At 39.9% G+C, this 19,035-nt stretch overlaps 2 protein-coding genes across 5 annotated transcripts in view; one reads left to right on the top strand and one right to left on the bottom strand.

Annotated features, from left to right (window-relative positions):
• Positions 1-2,259: 2,259 nt before the first annotated feature.
• On the bottom strand, positions 2,260-7,996 carry LOC124884127 (ion channel TACAN-like). 2 transcript variants are annotated; one of them, XM_047391801.1, is made up of 12 exons: positions 7,840-7,996; positions 7,512-7,630; positions 7,243-7,359; positions 7,087-7,146; positions 6,832-6,927; positions 6,627-6,716; positions 5,095-5,160; positions 4,947-5,008; positions 4,768-4,860; positions 4,553-4,617; positions 2,853-2,921; positions 2,260-2,644 (listed from the first exon to the last, which is right to left on the bottom strand). In XM_047391801.1, exons 1-12 carry the CDS (start codon positions 7,906-7,908, stop codon positions 2,531-2,533), a joined length of 1,020 nt encoding a protein of 339 aa, XP_047247757.1. In that variant the 5' UTR covers positions 7,909-7,996; the 3' UTR covers positions 2,260-2,530. The 2 variants fall into 2 exon arrangements, with proteins under 2 accessions (XP_047247757.1, XP_047247759.1); XM_047391803.1 differs by having other exon boundaries at positions 7,512-7,675; positions 7,840-7,973.
• A 6,401-nt stretch (positions 7,997-14,397) lies between these two features.
• The window catches only part of gdpd1 (glycerophosphodiester phosphodiesterase domain containing 1), a 14,978-nt gene continuing 10,340 nt past the window's right edge, over positions 14,398-19,035 (top strand). Inside the window, exons 1-6 of one of the 3 annotated variants that reach the window (XM_047391805.1) lie at positions 14,398-14,569; positions 15,195-15,344; positions 17,011-17,053; positions 17,215-17,350; positions 18,389-18,434; positions 18,635-18,756. In XM_047391805.1, the coding sequence (XP_047247761.1) occupies positions 15,209-15,344; positions 17,011-17,053; positions 17,215-17,350; positions 18,389-18,434; positions 18,635-18,756 (483 nt within the window). In that variant the 5' untranslated portion in view covers positions 14,398-14,569; positions 15,195-15,208. The remainder of the gene's footprint in view (positions 14,570-15,194; positions 15,345-17,010; positions 17,054-17,214; positions 17,351-18,388; positions 18,435-18,634; positions 18,757-19,035) is intronic. The other 2 variants (XM_047391806.1, XM_047391804.1) reach the window with 2 other exon arrangements.

The raw sequence follows: 19,035 nt of genomic DNA, 5'->3' as shown, positions 1-19,035 counted from the left end.
GTTATGTCAACAAAGCAGTCATTGACAAAAAATGTTGATCCAACCACCGGATCCCTCTGGAAACCGTTCAGCATGTGCCAGCTTCTTGCAAATCAAATCATTTACATACTTATCACTGTTCTGGATGTGTACCAAATTAATCCCTACATAACCCCTTCCTTCTGGACCTTTATATATATATATATGTATATATATATATGTGTATATATACATATATATATATATATATATATATATATATATACAGGGGCTGGACAATGAAACACTTGTCATTTTAGTGTGGGAGGTTTCATGGCTAAATTGGACCAGCCTGGTAGCCAGTCTTCATTGATTGCACATTGCACCAGTAAGAGCAGAGTGTGAAGGTTCAATTAGCAGGGTAAGAGCACAGTTTTGCTCAAAATATTGAAATGCACACAACATTATGGGTGACATACCAGAGTTCAAAAGAGGACAAATTGTTGGTGCACGTCTTGCTGGTGCATCTGTGACCAAGACAGCAAGTCTTTGTGATGTATCAAGAGCCACGGTATCCAGTGTAATGTCAGCATACCACCAAGAAGGACGAACCACATCCAACAGGATTAACTGTGGACGCAAGAGGAAGCTGTCTGAAAGGGATGTTAGGGTGCTAACCCGGATTGTATCCAAAAAACATAAAACTACGGCTGCCCAAATCACGGCAGAATTAAATGTGCACCTCAACTCTCCTGTTTCCACCAGAACTGTCCGTCAGGAGCTCCACAGGGTCAATATACACGGCCGGGCTGCTATAACCAAACCTTTGGTCACTCATGCCAATGCCAAACGTCGGTTTCAATGGGGCAAGGAGGGCAAATCCTGGGCTGTGGGCAATGTGAAACATGTATTGTTCTCTGATGAGTCCACCTTTACTGTTTTCCCCACATCCGAGAGAGTTATGGTGTGGAGAAGCCCCAAAGAAGCGTACCACCCAGACTGTTGCATGCCCAGACCGAAGCATGGGGGTGGATCAGTGATGGTTTGGGCTGCCATATCATGGCATTCCCTTGGCCCAATACTTGTGCTCGATGGGCGCGTCACTGCCAAGGACTACTGAACCATTCTTGAGGACCATGTGCATCCAATGGTTCAAACATTGTATCCTGAAGGCGGTGCCGTGTATCAGGATGACAATGCACCAATACACACAGCAAGACTGGTGAAAGATTGGTTTGATGAACATGAAAGTGAAGTTGAACATCTCCCATGGCCTGCACAGTCACCAGATCTAAATATTATTGAGCCACTTTGGGGTGTTTTGGAGGAGCGAGCCAGGAAATGTTTTCCTCCACCAGTATCACGTAGTGACCTGGCCACTATCCTGCAAGAAGAATGGCTTAAAATCCCTCTGACCACTGTGCTGGACTTGTATATGTCATTCCCAAGACGAATTGATGCTGTATTGGCCGCAAAAGGAGGCCCTACACCATACTAATAAATTATTGTGGTCTAAAACCAGGTGTTTCAGTTTCATTGTCCAACCCCTGTATATATGAAACTGAAACACTTGTCATTTTAGTGTGGGAGGTTTCATGGCTAAATTGGACCAGCCTGGTAGCCAGTCTTCATTGATTGCACATTGCACCAGTAAGAGCAGAGTGTGAAGGTTCAATTAGCAGGGTAAGAGCACAGTTTTGCTCAAAATATTGAAATGCACACAACATTATGGGTGACATACCAGAGTTCAAAAGAGGACAAATTGTTGGTGCACGTCTTGCTGGTGCATCTGTGACCAAGACAGCAAAAGGAGGCCCTACACCATACTAATAAATTATTGTGGTCTAAAACCAGGTGTTTCAGTTTCATTGTCCAACCCCTGTATGTGTGTATATATATATATATATATATATATATATATATATATATATATATATATATATATATCAAAGGTACTTTATTTACAACTCATCAAGCGAGGAGTTCACAAAGTAACCAAGAACAGCATCTAAAGGACTGCACACCTTACTTGCCACAGTTGAGGTCAGTGTTTCTGACTAATAACTGTTTTCTGGGAAACAAGTTATCAGATTTCTCAGGCAATTACTTTTTCACATAAGGCCAGGCTGCTTTGGATAGTTTTTACCTTAATAAATGAAATAATGTAAAAAAAAAAAACATTTTCTTTTTAGTTAGTTTATTTTGTCTAATAGAAAAATGTATTTGATGATCTGAAAAAGCATTGTCCATGTACAAGTGAGTCTAGTACATATATTTCTTAAAAAGATTCACAGAAAGATGTTGTGGTAAAACTGAATCATTTATTAGACAGTGATTTCATTCATGCATCGTCATTTCCCAACACACATAGGTTTCCTATTCAAATATATCCAGGTCTTATGTGGACTATAGATTACCTTTTAGCTTTAATTGAATAGGATTAACATTTACCATAGATATACATGAAATTATATGTTTTTTTAATTATATCTAAGGATGTGACAGGAGACACGACCAAGATGAGCCTTCTTTCGGTGAAACAGCATTTCACTCCTATGTTTATTTTTATCCATCACATGCTCTTTGGTTTCTGATTCCTGCTTTTTGACTTGTGACGAACAACTGCGAGCGTAGTGAAGAAATTTCCCATGAACAGAACGAGGAAGCAGAGCCCACACATCTGGACCTGACATTTCATGGAAGACAGAGTCTTACATCAGTAAACAAAAAAGCAGGGAACAAATTGTCTGTGTTGCAACTCCAGACTGTAGTCTGACTGTGTGCATTATGAGCACATGAAGGGTACGTTTCTAATGAAAGCATGAAAAGAGTGCCACAGCAACATTTAGCAGTAAAACAATGACGCAGCAATATTTGTAACTGAGTAGACCGACCTGCCATTCCTTACAGTCTGGGAGCTGAGCCATTCTGAACAGAGACAGGCTGTTGAAGAGCTGCCAAAACTACAAGACAAAACAAAAAGATGAAGATTCAAAGGAAAACAGATAAAGCATGCATTTTGGATTTTCAGTCCTGTGTAAAAGTATACACCCTTACGATTTCTTCTGCTTTTACTTTTTTGTCACACTTAATTGTTTAGATAATCAAACAAATGTTAATATTAAACAAAAAAAAAAACGAGCAAAGAAATACTTGCCATCCTGTGCCAGTCACTTCTCATAGTTTGCAATGAGACATTTACATCACTGTGGACAAATGTGGCCCACTCTTCTTTGCAGAATTGATTTAATTCAGCCACACAGAAGGGCTTTTGAGCATAATCAGCCTGTTCAAAGTCAAACCACAGTATCTCAATTGGATATTGTAGCTTGGATACAGACCAAACTTTGACTTGATCACTCCAAATCCTTGTGAATATATGACCATTCAGAGGCAGCCTTGCTGGTGTTCTGTGGATCAGTTTACTGCTGCAAAAAACCCAAATGTGCTTGAGTCTAAGCTCCACACACTGATAGGTGGACATTTGCCTTCAGGCTCGGTAGAGAGCAGTCGCCCAATGTTTGGAAGCAGCAAAGCAGACTAAGACCATTACACTGAATGTTGGTGTGGTGTTTTTCTGAAAATTTGTTTTAGTTTTATGTTGAAACTGGGCAAACAACTTCCAAAACATCCCTCTAATTTCTCAAAAGTCCAGAGAATATTTCTCAAAAAGTCTTAAAAATCATTATTAATTTTTTGGGCAGGCATTGGGTTCTTTTTTTAAGCAGTTGTTTTGGCCTTGCAACTCTCCCATGGAAGCCATTTTGCCCAGTTTAATTATTACAGTTAAATCATGAACATGTTCTGGGTTCTTTTGTGACCTCCTGGATGAGTTGAAGAGGCATTCATGGAGGAAGTTCTGGTCATTCCTAAGTATTTGACCACTGTTCATTGTTTCAGTTGCGGATAATAGCTCTCACCGTGGTTCGTCGGAGGCACGTGTACTTAGAAATAAGTTTGTGACCATTTCCAGACAGATATCAATTTTTTTTTTCATCTGTTCTTGAATGTTTTAGATCAGAGCATGATGTGTTGCTGTTTTGGATCATTCTGCCTACTTCATGCTGTCAGGCAAGTTTTGTTTAAGTGATTTCTTGAGCCTAATAGTCAGGTCTGGGTTTGGCCAGGGAAACTGAGCAAAGTTTTACAACAATTGCGGTTATTCACATTTGATTCATGTTTTAACAAGGGGGTGATTCACATATATTGGTTTGCATGTATATTTTTTCCTGTAAAAAACAGAACCATCATTTGAAAACATGTTTTTGTACTTCACAATGTTAACACTGATATTAAAAGTGTTTGATGACTTGAAAGATAAGGTATGACAAAGAAATAGATAGAAAACAGAAGAAATCCGTTCAGGGGCACCTAGTTTTTTACAGCACTGTGTGTCATTTAGCCAAAATAATGTCAGCCATATTCAGCACTTGCCCAAGTTTTCAAAATCCTTTAATTTTCAAGTACTGGTTCTTGTATGACAATGGCACTTTTACCAACTATTGCTCAGCTCAAACCATGATGAAACACAGTCATCATTTCTTGCTAATTTTGAACAAACTGGAAACTTCTCAGATTCACAGATTGTACTCACATGACCAAAAAACAGGAAGGGCAAGAGAAACGTCAGCCCTTTCCACATCCAGGACTGGAATCCCTCTTAAAATAGAAGACATTCAAACAGTTTAACATGTTTTTTTTTTTTTTGCTCCTGTATTCAATACACTTTTTATATATTTCCAACCATATGATGCCTTTGGCTGAGTTTATCTGTATTTTGTGTCCTTGACGTGTTTTGCTGCGTCTCACCTACAGTCAGATCCATGTTGTGTCTTTCTCCCAGTGCTCGTAGTCTGTACAGACATCCACTTTGATAATAGTACTGCAGGCACTGAACAAAACCTGGAGGAGGTTCCATAACAGAGAAAAACAATCAGCATGTATTGAATTAGAACCATATGTTTCTTCTGCAAGTAGTTTAAACATACTCTGATAAAAGGAATAGGCAAGAAATTGGTTCCTGAATGTCTGGTAAAGGTTTCCGTCTGGCCTAGAGGGTGCAAAGTTGCAAAATGCAAAACTGGATTAGTAAATTTTGTTCAGAAATGTTTTTATGTTTTGTTTTATGCTACTTACCATGTCAGCATCACACCAGACAAAAAGGCTGAGACGTAGTGGTGGAAAACCCACCATCCTTTGATTCTGATTAAAGATACATCTCGTGAGTTGCAGACCCATGTTTAATGAAAAACATTCAAATACAGCACTTTTACCCGAGGGAAAAAGGAATTTGTGGATTACCAGTCAAATATTTCTACACACTCTGATCAACTTAATAAAGTATAAAGTAAAAGTATTAATGCAGAAACCCAAAGCACAGGTGGGTGAATCTGTTGACAAGACAACTATTAGATGCACACACTACAAACTTGGCCTTGATGGAAGAGTAGCAAGAAAAAAGCCATTGTTTAAAGAAAGCCATAAGAAACCACAAGCCAAGTAGGGGGCAGAGCAAACATGTGGGAGAAGGGAATCTGATCAGATGAGACCAAAATTTTAATTTTTGGCCGTTTGTGTTGGAGAACACTGATAACAAGATCCCCACAGTGAGACATGACGGTGGCAGGATCATGCTGTGGGAATGCTTTTCTTCAGCAGGGACAGGAAATTTGGTCAGAGTTGTCAATTCTGGAGAAAAATCTGTCACACGCTGTCATGATTTGAAGGTGTTTGAGTTTTGTTTCGGTTTTTCCTCTCTTCATTGTTGTTTTCCAGGTGATGCTTCAGGTCCTTCCTTTAGGTTTTTATTCTTACTTGTTTAGTTCATGGTGCATTTTATGTTTTACATTTGTAAGAATTTCCTTTGGATTTCTTGGATTTCGCAACACTGTAAAGGTACAGCCAGAACTACAATACAGATCAGAGCATATCCATGTATTAGAATGACCCAGTCAAAGTACAGACATAAATGCAATTGAGAATCTGTCTTTTAAACTGATGCTCACAAATGCTCTCCATCCAATGTGACTGTACCTGAGCCAGGGGGGAGACAACTCAGTCTTTTAATGTGTAATTCTGCTGAAAACATTCCCCAAGACTTCCAGTAGTAATTGTTGCAAAGGGTGTTTCTATAAAATATCAACTTAAGAAGACAGAACATATATGCCACACTTGTCCTAATTTTTTATTTTTTTTAATTAAAACCCTGAATTGTTTTCCATTCCCTTCACAATCATGCACAACTTTGTGTTGGTCTGCCACAAAAATTCCAAAGAAAACAATTCGAAGTTTGCAGTTATAAATGTAGAAATCTGAAAACAATTGAAGGGGTATGGACAGCTTTGGACAACTTCATTATCATTTATCCATTCATCCATCCATTTTCTATACCCACTTCTTCCACACTACATTATCATTTATGTTATTGGAATTATTGGGGGTGTCAAGTAGGGAATTAGGACAGCAACATCCAATCAAAAACAATTATTTCCTAACATGGGATTCCCTCACCACTCAAACATACGCAAATTAAAGGCTTTTTTTTTCTACAATTGTTCAGTGTGAGATTTTGCTTTTGTAACAAAATCAGCAACTTATTTTAAGGCATTTGCAAATCTTCACCAGTAGTACCAATAACTGTGGAGTATTTACCCAGAATTGGCACCAACCTGGATCCATTTGTGATGAGGATGCTTTCTCTGATAGTTAATGTGCAGTAGTACCAAACCAGCAGGAAGTTGAAGATTGCATCCAGAAATCTGAAGCAATGTAGGCTCAAACATGGTTATGCATAAACATGACATGTCCTGTCACTGTCAATATACTGAAACGGAGGATTTCACTCAAAATGTCATCACACAATGTTTGCTTCACCTGTAGCTCACGAAGAAAAAACACATGAAAGAGAACAGCAGCAGGACGACTGTAAGGTACAGCTTGAACGTCTCGTATTCATCCTTGTAGGCAAATCTGGAAAGATGTGTTTGAACAACTTAATACAACTTTATACACAGCATAACAGACAGGAAGAACATAAATTCATTATCTAATTAGGAAAAGAATGTTTTGAAGATGATAATAGGAAAAAAAGGTTTCATTTAATAAAGATATCTGAAATCTGTTGCTTACTTTGACTGCTTGCTAAGAAGAGTCACATTCACATTCCCAAGAACCAGATTGAGATACAACCTGCGATTTGAAACCCAACCATAACATATTTGTTTAAAACCACATTACAGCCCAGCTTATGTTAAAAGTCTTAAATAGAAACATAGAAGTCATCACCCATTTGTCTTGGGAAGGAAAGCGTCCATTTCAGAGAAAGCATGTTCTTGTGTCTTGACTTTCTCTTTTATGTCACACAAAGTCTTTGCATCATCTCCTGTTGAGCCTTTAATGCACCTGATACATTGAGAGGAGCAAACAGCAACAGATCATCGTTTAAGATGATGCTGCACTTGGTTCACTTTTTATCCTTCCAACATAGGTGCTTAAAACTGTGTCCTGCGTCTACTTGCACATGCATGCAAATTCCAGGGTGTGTTTGGGCTTACTTATGTACTTGGCTGGACAAGTCTTTCAGTCTTTTTCGATGAAGGCTGATAGATGACGAGCAGTTGTTCTGAAGTTTGGATATTTCATCCAGTTTCTGTAAATATTTTCTGTGTGTCTCCTGGAGGACAGCATTAGGAAAGGTCTATATGTATTTATGACATAACTGTAGAGAAAATGTAACAAATCAATGAAAAGCATGTGTAATTTGTGTCAAATGTTCTTCACAGATATTTAGTGGATGTAAAATATTTGTCTTTAAAAATCGCAGAATAAAATGCATTTAGCAAAAATGAACAACACACTGTTAGCTGATGGAAAATTTCTTACCTGAAGTTTTTGATACTCTTGCTCCAGAGATTTCCATTGCTCCTGAATTCCTGTCAATGACTGAGACATTTTGTTTCCCTAAAATTAAACCCAGACACAGCTGAAAAAGAGCTGTACCAGCTAATCGTTTATCCACCATGAAATGTCTAACGCAGCTCTGCCTTCACCAGGGTGTGAATCATATCTCTATCAGCTCTGTATTACATAAGCTGGACTTTGACGGATAATATCAGTCACTGAGATCAATCTGATTGCCATTATTGTAGACTACCTCATATATAATGTGAAGGTTACAGGTCATAAGCGCTCTCTTTGGTACAGTTCAACCTTCAAGTTTGATGTTGCTCTCATACACATTTAAACGGATACCACGGTTTGTTGGAGACACAACTGCACATTAGCCACATCTGGTGGACTGAGTCAGTCTTAACTTTGCAGCTGAGGGTTAGGGTTAGATGTTAACGGCTCATGGTTAGGATGTATTTTCACTTACATATACAGTGCCAGTCAGACGTTTACATACACTTGACATAGTGGTAGTAATATTACATTTCAAGTTTTTATTGCTGCATTTGAACTGTTATTTTTGGACTGATGGACTGATAATAAAATATAAAACCTAAATTAACTTGAAAGACGTGAATTGAGTGCCTAAATTTGAATGTATTGTGAATTTTATCAACAAAAGGTCGAAATTATACATAAAGGCTGAAATATTTAGAAAAGTAAGGACACTTGTATTTGGTAATTTATTCATTTCTTTAGAACATTGATTCTTGGCAGTAAGTCTTATAATCCTTGAAATCCTGTTCATTTCCACTTAAATTTCACCACATTTGTAAGGAAAATGTATTTGTGGGTTGATCAGCAGAATATGCCAGTTGAAAAACTTGCCAACTCTTTTTTGCCACCCCTTAACACCTTTAGGTGAAGGCAGTGTGATGGTGTAAGGTGGCATCTCTTTTACTGGAAAAACCCAGCTTATCATCACTGAAGCCAGTCTCAATGCAGAGAGATGCTGACATGAGATTCTCCAACCAGTGGGAATGTACATTCTAAGTGTCCAAACTCTACCTTCAAATATGTCAATGCTTGTCCCCATAGAGGGGGTTTGTGAGAGTCTACCATGAGAAAATGAGAGTGGATGCCTGAAATCCTTAACCCCACTGAACACTTGTAGGATCAGCATGGAGGTACTGTTCATGAAAGAGCAACCAACACATCCATAATGGCTGACCTGCTACAAATAGTGGTTGAGGAGTGGGATGCCATTCCACAGCAGTGTACGATAAACTGGAAGAGAGGGAGCCAGGCTATTCTGTCTCTACACAATTCTCCCAGGCACTACTGAGTCTCTGTTTAAACTGCTGATATGACCTTTTTGCTCAAACTTCAATTATCCAATTGTCATAATTCTGGAGTATGGGTGTGCTTTGTGTCAGTTTTGCTTTGAGCTGCAGGTTTCCACCAGTGGGTGTGGCTGGGAAGGCTGCAGTTCTCACACCCTGCTCCAATTCCCTGTTTAGGCTGTTGTTCATTTAAGGAGCTGTTGAGAGACCAATCTCCACCTGGTATTTGACCATCATGGTATAGTCAAGCCTCTTTTAGTGAAACCTGTTCTTTGTTGAGATATTCAGCTTGTGTATCCTCTAGATTTACTCCTGTGTATGATCTTGCCTTCTAAGACTTTAGACCTCTCGAGCCACTGCCTCCTTTGCATAAACTTACCTGGATAATACCTTGCTTCCAGGATCCTCCTCTGCAGTTCTTGTTTTCGTAGTCATTACCTGTCTGCCTGCTCTCCTGCGCTTTTGTACACTCAAGCCTGGGTAAACTCTTAAACGATCACAAGTTGAAACATGCCATTGTCCAGCGCAACACCCAGATTTTACCTGCCTGTCTGCTCTCCTGCGCTCTTGCACACTCAAATCCTAAAGAAACATATTGAGAACCACAAAGTCATTATTATGCCTTTCTAGGGGGCCACACGCAGCTTCTCACCTCCAAATCCATCAAGACTCTTCTCAGTGCCATCTTCCACGTGTGAGAACGGAGTGTAAATGCATAGTTCCTTGCCTCTTTCACGTGTGCCTTCTGAGCCGTTCTAGCTCCTGGATGGAGAGCAAAGCCATTAGACAGAACTGTGAACATTTTTAAAACCTGTAAAATTACCCACTTGGCATAAACATATTTGGCATTGATGCCAAACAGAACAATACCCTAAACATACATGAAAACTAGCTTTCAAAGGTTTACATTAAGGTTCTGGAATATCCTTCCGGAAGCCCTGACCTAAACCCAAAAAGAATTTGTGGACTGCATAAAACCAAACAATTTGAACATTAAGTATATTGTTGAGCCTGTGTGTAAAATTTGACAGTGTGGATTAAAGAAAATTCTCAAACTCAAACTTGTTCATCCAATTATTCATTTTAACATTCATTGAAGTTATATGTGGTATGGTCATTTATACACTGGAAAAAGTAATTGAAATGCATCATTCAAAGCCCCCCATTAATACTGTATATTAGTGTTGAAGATAAGTGTGGACATTTTTGAATGGCACTGTAATTTATTGTTTGGCTGAAGGGCAGTTTTACCTCTTTTAGTAATTAGTCTGTGAGCAAAAAACGATACAGTCTGATAATTCCTTAGTGTTAAACACTGCTAACTTGTTGAGTTGAGAAAGCACAATTGAATACATACATTTGTCTTATAAACGACTGTACAAGGCCTAATGTTTCCACTTCAGTTGAGTTTGTCAGCATGAGGCAAGCAATGAGTTTAGTCAGTGGAAGAAAGTAAGAAGTACTTCAGGTCTGTCTGCATTTTCTGTGAAAGCTGCGCTCGGTTTGAACTCCAAGTTCCAGTAATTCTAAGAGAACTGGTAGTTGTTCAATAGTTACATTGTATAACCCTTGAAACCTTCGGTAGATTGATACAACTTTCAACCTACCAAACTTTCAAATGCTGCTTTTACCAAACAAGCAAGGTTGTTTTACCACCCTCTAAATAGTAAATTTATGCTAAATACAATAGGTAAACTTAAGTTATTATAAGCAAAAATAAATCAGGCAGCTGGTAACATTTCATTTCAGAGGCATATTAAGGCATGTTTTGGAGAAGATTTAACACAAAGTGTTTTGTATTTGTTGTTAAATTTGTATTTGCAGCAATGGTTTATTTCCCTCTCAGTGATCACTATTGTTCGAACTAAACATTAGCATTTAATGTTTTATGTGAAAAAGATTTAACAAAATTACGGGGGTTGGACAATGAAACTGAAACACCTGTCATTTAATGTGGGAGGTTTCATGGCTAAATTGGACCAGCCTGGTAGCCAGTCTTCATTGATTGCACATTGCACCAGTAAGAGCAGAGTGTGAAGGTTCAATTAGGAGGGTAAGAGCACAGTTTTGCTCAAAATATTGAAATGCACACAACATTATGTGTGACATACCAGAGTTCAAAAGAGGACAAATTGTTGGTGCACGTCTTGCTGGCGCATCTGTGACCAAGACAGCAAGTCTTTGTGATGTATCAAGAGCCACGGTATCCAGGGTAATGTCAGCATACCACCAAGAAGGACGAACCACATCCAACAGAATTAACTGTGGACGCAAGAGGAAGCTGTCTGAAAGGGATGTTCGGGTGCTAACCCGGATTGTTTCCAAAAAACATAAAACCACGGCTGCCCAAATCACGGCAGAATTAAATGTGCACCTCAACTCTCCTGTTTCCACCAGAACTGTCCGTCGGGAGCTCCACAGGGTCAATATACACGACCGGGCTGCTCTAGCCAAACCTTTGGTCACTCATGCCAATGCCAGACGTTGGTTTCAATGGTGCAAAGAGCGCAAATCTTGGGTTGTGGACAATGTGAAACATGCATTGTTCTCTGATGAGTCCACCTTTACTGTTTTCCCCACATCTGGGAGAGTTACGGTGTGGAGAAGCCCCAAAGAAGCGTACCACCCAGACTGTTGCATGCCCAGAGTGAAGCATGGGGGTGGATCAGTGATGGTTTGGGCTGCCATATCATGGCATTCCCTTGGCCCAATACTTGTGCTAGATGGGCGCATCACTGCCAAGGACTACCGAACCATTCTTGAGGACCATGTGGATCCAATGGTTCAAACATTGTATCCTGAAGGCGGTGCCGTGTATCAGGATGACAATGCACCAATACACACAGCAAGACTGGTGAAAGATTGGTTTGATGAACATGAAAGTGAAGTTGAACATCTCCCATGGCCTGCACAGTCACCAGATCTAAATATTATTGAGCCACTTTGGGGTGTTTTGGAGGAGTCAGTCAGGAAACGTTTTCCTCCACCAGTATCACGTAGTGACCTGGCCACTATCCTGCAAGAAGAATGGCTTAAAATCCTTCTGACCACTGTGCTGGACTTGTACAGGTCCTTCTCAAAAAATTTGCATATTGTGATAAAGTTCATTATTTTCCATAATGTCATGATGAAAATTTAACATTCATATATTTTAGATTCATTGCACACTAACTGAAATATTTCAGGTATTTTATTGTCTTAATACGGATGATTTTGGCATACAGCTCATGAAAACCCAAAATTCCTATCTCACAAAATTAGCATATCATTAAAAGGGTCTCTAAACGAGCTATGAACCTAATCATCTGAATCAACGAGTTAACTCTAAACACCTGCAAAAGATTCCTGAGGCCTTTAAAACTCCCAGCCTGGTTCATCACTCAAAACCCCAATCATGGGTAAGACTGCCGACCTGACTGCTGTCCAGAAGGCCACTATTGACACCCTCAAGCAAGAGGGTAAGACACAGAAAGAAATTTCTGAACGAATAGGCTGTTCCCAGAGTGCTGTATCAAGGCACCTCAGTGGGAAGTCTGTGGGAAGGAAAAAGTGTGGCAGAAAACGCTGCACAACGAGAAGAGGTGACCGGACCCTGAGGAAGATTGTGGAGAAGGGCCGATTCCAGACCTTGGGGGACCTGCGGAAGCAGTGGACTGAGTCTGGAGTAGAAACATCCAGAGCCACCGTGCACAGGCGTGTGCAGGAAATGGGCTACAGGTGCCGCATTCCCCAGGTCAAGCCACTTTTGAACCAGAAACAGCGGCAGAAGCGCCTGACCTGGGCTACAGAGAAGCAGCACTGGACTGTTGCTCAGTGGTCCAAAGTACTTTTTTCGGATGAAAGCAAATTCTGCATGTCATTCGGAAATCAAGGTGCCAGAGTCTGGAGGAAGACTGGGGAGAAGGAAATGCCAGAAGTCCAGTGTCAAGTACCCACAGTCAGTGATGGTCTGGGGTGCCGTGTCAGCTGCTGGTGTTGGTCCACTGTGTTTTATCAAGGGCAGGGTCAATGCAGCTAGCTATCAGGAGATTTTGGAGCACTTCATGCTTCCATCTGCTGAAAAGCTTTATGGAGATGAAGATTTCATTTTTCAGCACGACCTGGCACCTGCTCACAGTGCCAAAACCACTGGTAAATGGTTTACTGACCATGGTATCACTGTGCTCAATTGGCCTGCCAACTCTCCTGACCTGAACCCCATAGAGAATCTGTGGGATATTGTGAAGAGAACGTTGAGAGACTCAAGACCCAACACTCTGGATGAGCTAAAGGCCGCTATCGAAGCATCCTGGGCCTCCATAAGACCTCAGCAGTGCCACAGGCTGATTGCCTCCATGCCACGCCGCATTGAAGCAGTCATTTCTGCAAAAGGATTCCCGACCAAGTATTGAGTGCATAACTGTACATGATTATTTGAAGGTTGACGTCTTTTGTATTAAAAACACTTTTCTTTTATTGGTCGGATGAAATATGCTAATTTTCTGAGATAGGAATTTTGGGTTTTCATGAGCTGTATGCCAAAATCATCCGTATTAAGACAATAAAAGACCTGAAATATTTCAGTTAGTGTGCAATGAATCTAAAATATATGAATGTTAAATTTTCATCATGACATTATGGAAAATAATTAACTTTATCACAATATGCTAATATTTTGAGAAGGACTTGTATATGTCATTCCTAAGACGAATTGACGCTGTATTGGCCGCAAAAGGAGGCCCTACACCATACTAATAAATTACTGTGGTCTAAAACCAGGTGTTTCAGTTTCATTGTCCAACCCCTGTAGTTGAACATAAGGTTTAGCTTTTCTTTTGTTTTCAAAACCCAAAGCATATACCGTATGTTTTATCTTCAAAGGCGAACTTGCCACTCACAATATGGCAAAGGCTCAGACGTGTTGTTGCTATTGCGTCTACTCGTTTACCCAGAGCGCAAGAGCAGAAGCGGAAGCCTTGGTTTGCAAATTACCTTTACATGTTTGAGTACTATTATAAGTGTTACAAACATAAAAGTCGTGCAGTACGAGACAAAATAGCAATGATGAATTAGTCAAGAGCTTGCCGTATTATGCATTTCTTATTTGATTGTGTGATTTAAAACGTTTGCTTTGACTTACTTTATGATACGCTGCTTTTATTTTGACATTTCGTAGCGGAAGTGCTGATTTCATTCCTTAGGGGATACGTAGAGGCGAAAAGCTCATGCGCGTCCTGCTGACAGCCGGTGGTTAGAGTTTGTTCCAGCTGTGTTGCAGAGCTCTGGGGATATGTAGAACAGAGGCCCGGCGCATCAGCTCACCTTCACAGACCGCTGACCCGCACCCAGCCGAGGCGGTTCGAGAAACAAACAGAGAACCAGCAGAGCGATTGATAACAAAGGTAAGAATCCACTGACAAGAGTTTGACCCAGTCTTCGCCAACATTAGCTCAGTAAAGCTAGTTTGGCATCGACAGTAGCTCTTGTTCCTGATGTGATCCAAAAGATTGAGCTTCATTTTAAGCTTTTCTTTTTTCTTTTTTTTTTCCTATAAAACAGCGACTTTAACAGCGTGATGTCTGATTATGATGTTGTTTGAAGGGCATCGTTTTACAGCAGAGTACCTAACAAGTGATAAAAACAAAAAGTTTTTACCTCAGATACTTTCTTACAAATTAGCTTTATTATTTTACAAGATTGACACGACCAGTGCTAGAGTGTACTTTTGAAGGTTACTCATGGGTTTCATTTAAAAAGTCCAATTTCGGTCCTTAATTGGGAGAAAAAGCAGTTTTCCCTTTTTCAGGTTTCATCTTCAAAAGCCAAATGTGAAATCTAAAACCTTCACCCCTGTCCCCTTTACCACTTTAAATGCTTCGTCAAGGATAAATCTATTGATAAATACTTGGAGGCTCATCAAACTGTCCTTCAGTGCTTCTACTCAGTAATCTTTTAAAGACAGAAAAAGTCAATAAGTCTGTTGAACCCCTCACTGGTCATGCTGACAAGGAACTGTTTGTTTTGCAGTGGACTGATAGGAGATGTGTGCTGCTGTCTACATCTTGTCAACAGTGACGGGCTACGTGCTCACCTCGGCCCTGCTGCTCAAATGTCCGGCTCTTCTGCACAGGAGGAAGAGGGAGAGGTTCCTCAGCAGGCACATTTCCCATCGTGGAGGTGAGTTGGACCAGGCTTTTTTTAAATACACCTCCAGTAGGTTTGTGGACTTCATTGGGGACATTCAGGTGTATCAGCAGCATAGTGACACATGGAAGCATGCAGATATACATTTAGATAGCGGTGATTAAAAATAAGATAGGCTTTACACTAAGGTCAAATGGATGATGTAAGAAAAAACCGTGCAGTTATGACAAACAGCATACCCAGAATTTAGGAAATGTGCAAAATAATAAAAAATCCACAAACTGTGCTCTGTATACCTGGGAAAAATAACAGGCTTTTTACATATTAGTAAAACTTAAAACTCTAGTGGCTTACGATGGTAATCATATAGCATGACATACATTTTGTAACATTAGGACTACAAACTTAAAGACATTTTAAAGGGATTTTTAAAAGGCCTTCGTGGCTTTTAAAATATTTTACAAATAAACATCTGAGAATTGTGACATGCAGTTTAATCTCACATCCCTAAATAAAATCATGTTCCCTTTAGAAAGCAACACAGGAGTCGACCTGTGTGTAATTTAATGTCAGTATAAATCCAGTTATTCTGGTAAGGCCTTGGATGTTTGTTAGAGAACATTTAGTGAACAAAGATCATCACGAAGACCAAGGAACACAGTAGACGGGTCAGGAAGAAAGCTATGGAGAAGCTTAAAGCAGTGTTAGGCTATAAAACAGTATACCTTGCTTTGACCATCTCATTGAGCACAGTTCAATCTATCTATCTTTTGGAAATGGTAAATGAGTATGACACAACTGAAAGGAGAGCATGGCGGGAAAGGAAAGCATTAATCAAAGAAGCAACCATAGGTTTCATGGTAACTCTAGGGGAACTGCAGAAAACAACAGCTCCGGGTGGGATAATCTGTTGATAAGACAACTATTTGCTGTCCACTCTACAAAACTGGCTTTTGTTGAACAGTGGCGTGAAGGCATCTATTGATCCAAAAAAGTTGTTTGCCAAAAGCCACGTAGGGTCCCCAGCAAACAGTTGGAAGTAGGCGCTCTCATTAGATGAGATCAAAATTAAACGTTGTGGTCTACATGCAACACCTTACCACACAGTGTGAGGATTATGGCACAGTTCTCAGATTCTTTGTTGTAAAAACCTTTAAAAACCGTGTGTCGCTTTCCATCCTCTTCAGAATGATGAAGCACTTTGTTTGTGTTGGTTTATCACGTAAAATCTCAGTGAAATACCTTGGGGTTTGTGGTGGAAACATGTGAAAAAGTTCAAGGAGTATGAATACTTTTGCATGGCACTGTAAATTACATTTGTTGAGTTCAGTTTAGACCTTTCAGTGGGGTTTTTATTACAGTAAGGGTATGCTAACCACGCTGTAACTTTGACAGCACATACAGTTAAACCAGCAGATTTATGTTTCAAGTGAGTTTTTAATTTTATCAATGTGTTTCTTCTGACTGGAAGTAATGTTGATGTTCCCAACTTAAATCTGACAGAGGATCTGTGGAGGGATCATAAGACTAGGGTGATGGCATAGAGACCTTTTAACCTCAAAGACATGGTGTTCATCACCAGTTAATTGGTCAGTAATGAATAATTTTGGGTTTAACTGTGAACCTCCAGAATGAATCACTGCTTGCCTCTGCCAGCCATCTATAGATCTGAACTGAATGTTTATATATCATCTCGTAGGGGCAGGAGAAAACCTGGAGAACACCATGGCAGCTTTCAAACAGTGAGTAGAAGGCTCTTTTAAATCTGTATTGAACTTTATGTTTACTGAAAATGTGATCCATCATGGTTAGGAGTCCAAGTATCCCGGTTAGAACCCATTTCCTGGAGCTGAGAAGGTTTATTCATGGCTTCACTGTGTCCTCTGTGTGTGGGTTCCTGCAGTGCTGTGGATCTTGGTACAGATATGCTGGAGCTGGACTGCCACCTGACAAAGGATGAACAGGTCGTGGTCTCGCATGACACCAACTTGAAGAGGATCTGTGGTGTCAGTGCTAACATCAGCGACCTGGCCTATGCTGTGAGTTGTTGTTCTCGAAAAAACAAGCATTCATTCAGCTTCAATTTATGGAAAATGTCTTCCCTTTTTGTTTTCAGAGCTTCCTTTATTGAACACCCTATTCTATAGGAGAATTAGAATAATTAAAGAGGAAAACATTATCCTGTGGTTTTTGTGAGCAGTCTTTAGGACGTGAGGAGATGGATCATGTGCCTTAATCAAGTGAGGTGCACATAAAGCCTCCTGATTGTGTCACATGGTGGTTAACATTATGACCAGTGGGTTGATGGAAAATGGTTCATTAATTATTCCCTGAAGTAGATTTCTGCTTTGTTCACTTTTTTTGTTACAAACTTGAAAATAAAACACAAATTTGTTTTGATTAGAGGTTATACAGAACCCTCCACATTTTTAAAGATGTGTAAAAAGCTTCACAATAAAGTAATCTTTTATTCCAGCAGCCTAACCTCACACTGAGGACATTTATTCATTGGGGGAGACTAGTTTGTGCTTAGAAAAAATGGTTTTCAATAAAATCGCTTTAGGTCTAGGAACTTTTAAGTGGTAATCCATGACTTCTTGTTTTGGGCACTTGATTAGGTGCCTCCCTTTGGAGGTTTTCTGGCCTTGTCACACTGGGAGGAAACCTCAGGGCAGATCCTGTTGCCCCTGTAACCAAGTCTCGGATAAGCACAAGACAATGGAGGGATGAACATGTGGAAAAGCATAATTTGATCACTGTTAGGTATGGTGGAGGATCCGTGATACTGTGGGTCTGTTCTAAAAGCACTGGAAATCTTGTTTGTGGTATTTAACCACATTGGGCCACTGGCTGAATTTTCTTTCCCAGACTGTCAGGTCATCATTTAGTATGGAAATAAAAAAAAAGTCAGACAGTGAGTGACCGGGTCCATACACGGCATCAGACAGCATTTACTCCTTTATCACATTCTACATGCAATACAAATTATGTGGGTGCTTTATAAATCAGTGTCAAGAAACAATGCGACAGCACCTTTTAATGTATGCAAAACGTTCACTTTTGCGTGCTTTTTGCAGGAACTTCCTCCATACCTGTGCAAGCTAGGCGTAACCTTTGAAAGGGGTAAGAGTTATAGATCTATGACTGCTGTCATCACTAACCCTCTAAGACATTTTAATCCTTATTCTCACAGTCAGGGTTGTATCTGACAGCAATTACATGAATACTGCACATAAAAGCAACTGCTAAGCAACCCCGAATGCTGCAAGTTTTGAGTTTACATTGAATCAGATTGTGTCTTCAACTTGTCCTTATCTGGGCAGAGCATTTCTGCGAGGGTGGTGAAGACAAACGTATCCCTCTCCTCCGGGACGTCTTTGATGCTTTCCCAAACACTCCCATCAACATCGACATCAAGGTCAACAATGATGCACTCATTAAGAAGGTGTGTGTGTGTGTGCGCGCATCTCTTTTTTTTTTTTCTCAAGTACTCACACAATATTATAAAGCAGCTCTATGTTAAAGTAGATTTTCTTTCAGTTTTATGTTTATTTATTTCAAACCTAGACTTTGAACAAATGAATGAACTGTGTGTTTTGTTGACTGCTTTTTGACACTCCTTTAAAAGGATAAATGATTGGTGTAATGGTGTACGTAAACAGGCAGAGATTACATGCTTTTATTCTGACAGAAAAAACGTAGAGGAGAAGGTTGTTTTGTGGTT

Source organism: Girardinichthys multiradiatus, chromosome 18 (assembly GCF_021462225.1).
Source record: "Girardinichthys multiradiatus isolate DD_20200921_A chromosome 18, DD_fGirMul_XY1, whole genome shotgun sequence".
NCBI lineage: Eukaryota > Metazoa > Chordata > Actinopteri > Cyprinodontiformes > Goodeidae > Girardinichthys > Girardinichthys multiradiatus.
This window is presented reverse-complemented; position numbering and strand designations above follow the sequence as displayed.

What these genes read in the sequence shown, in the direction of transcription:
- LOC124884127 (XM_047391801.1), bottom strand. Translation starts at nt 7,908, where the DNA reads ATGTCTCAGTCATTGACAGGAATTCAGGAGCAATGGAAATCTCTGGAG. An exon ending in TTGTCCAGCCAAGTACATAA is followed by an intron (nt 7,360 to 7,511) that starts GTAAGCCCAAAC and finishes TCAATGTATCAG; the next exon opens with GTGCATTAAAGGCTCAACAG. An exon ending in CTTCTTAGCAAGCAGTCAAA is followed by an intron (nt 6,928 to 7,086) that starts GTAAGCAACAGA and finishes ACATCTTTCCAG; the next exon opens with ATTTGCCTACAAGGATGAAT.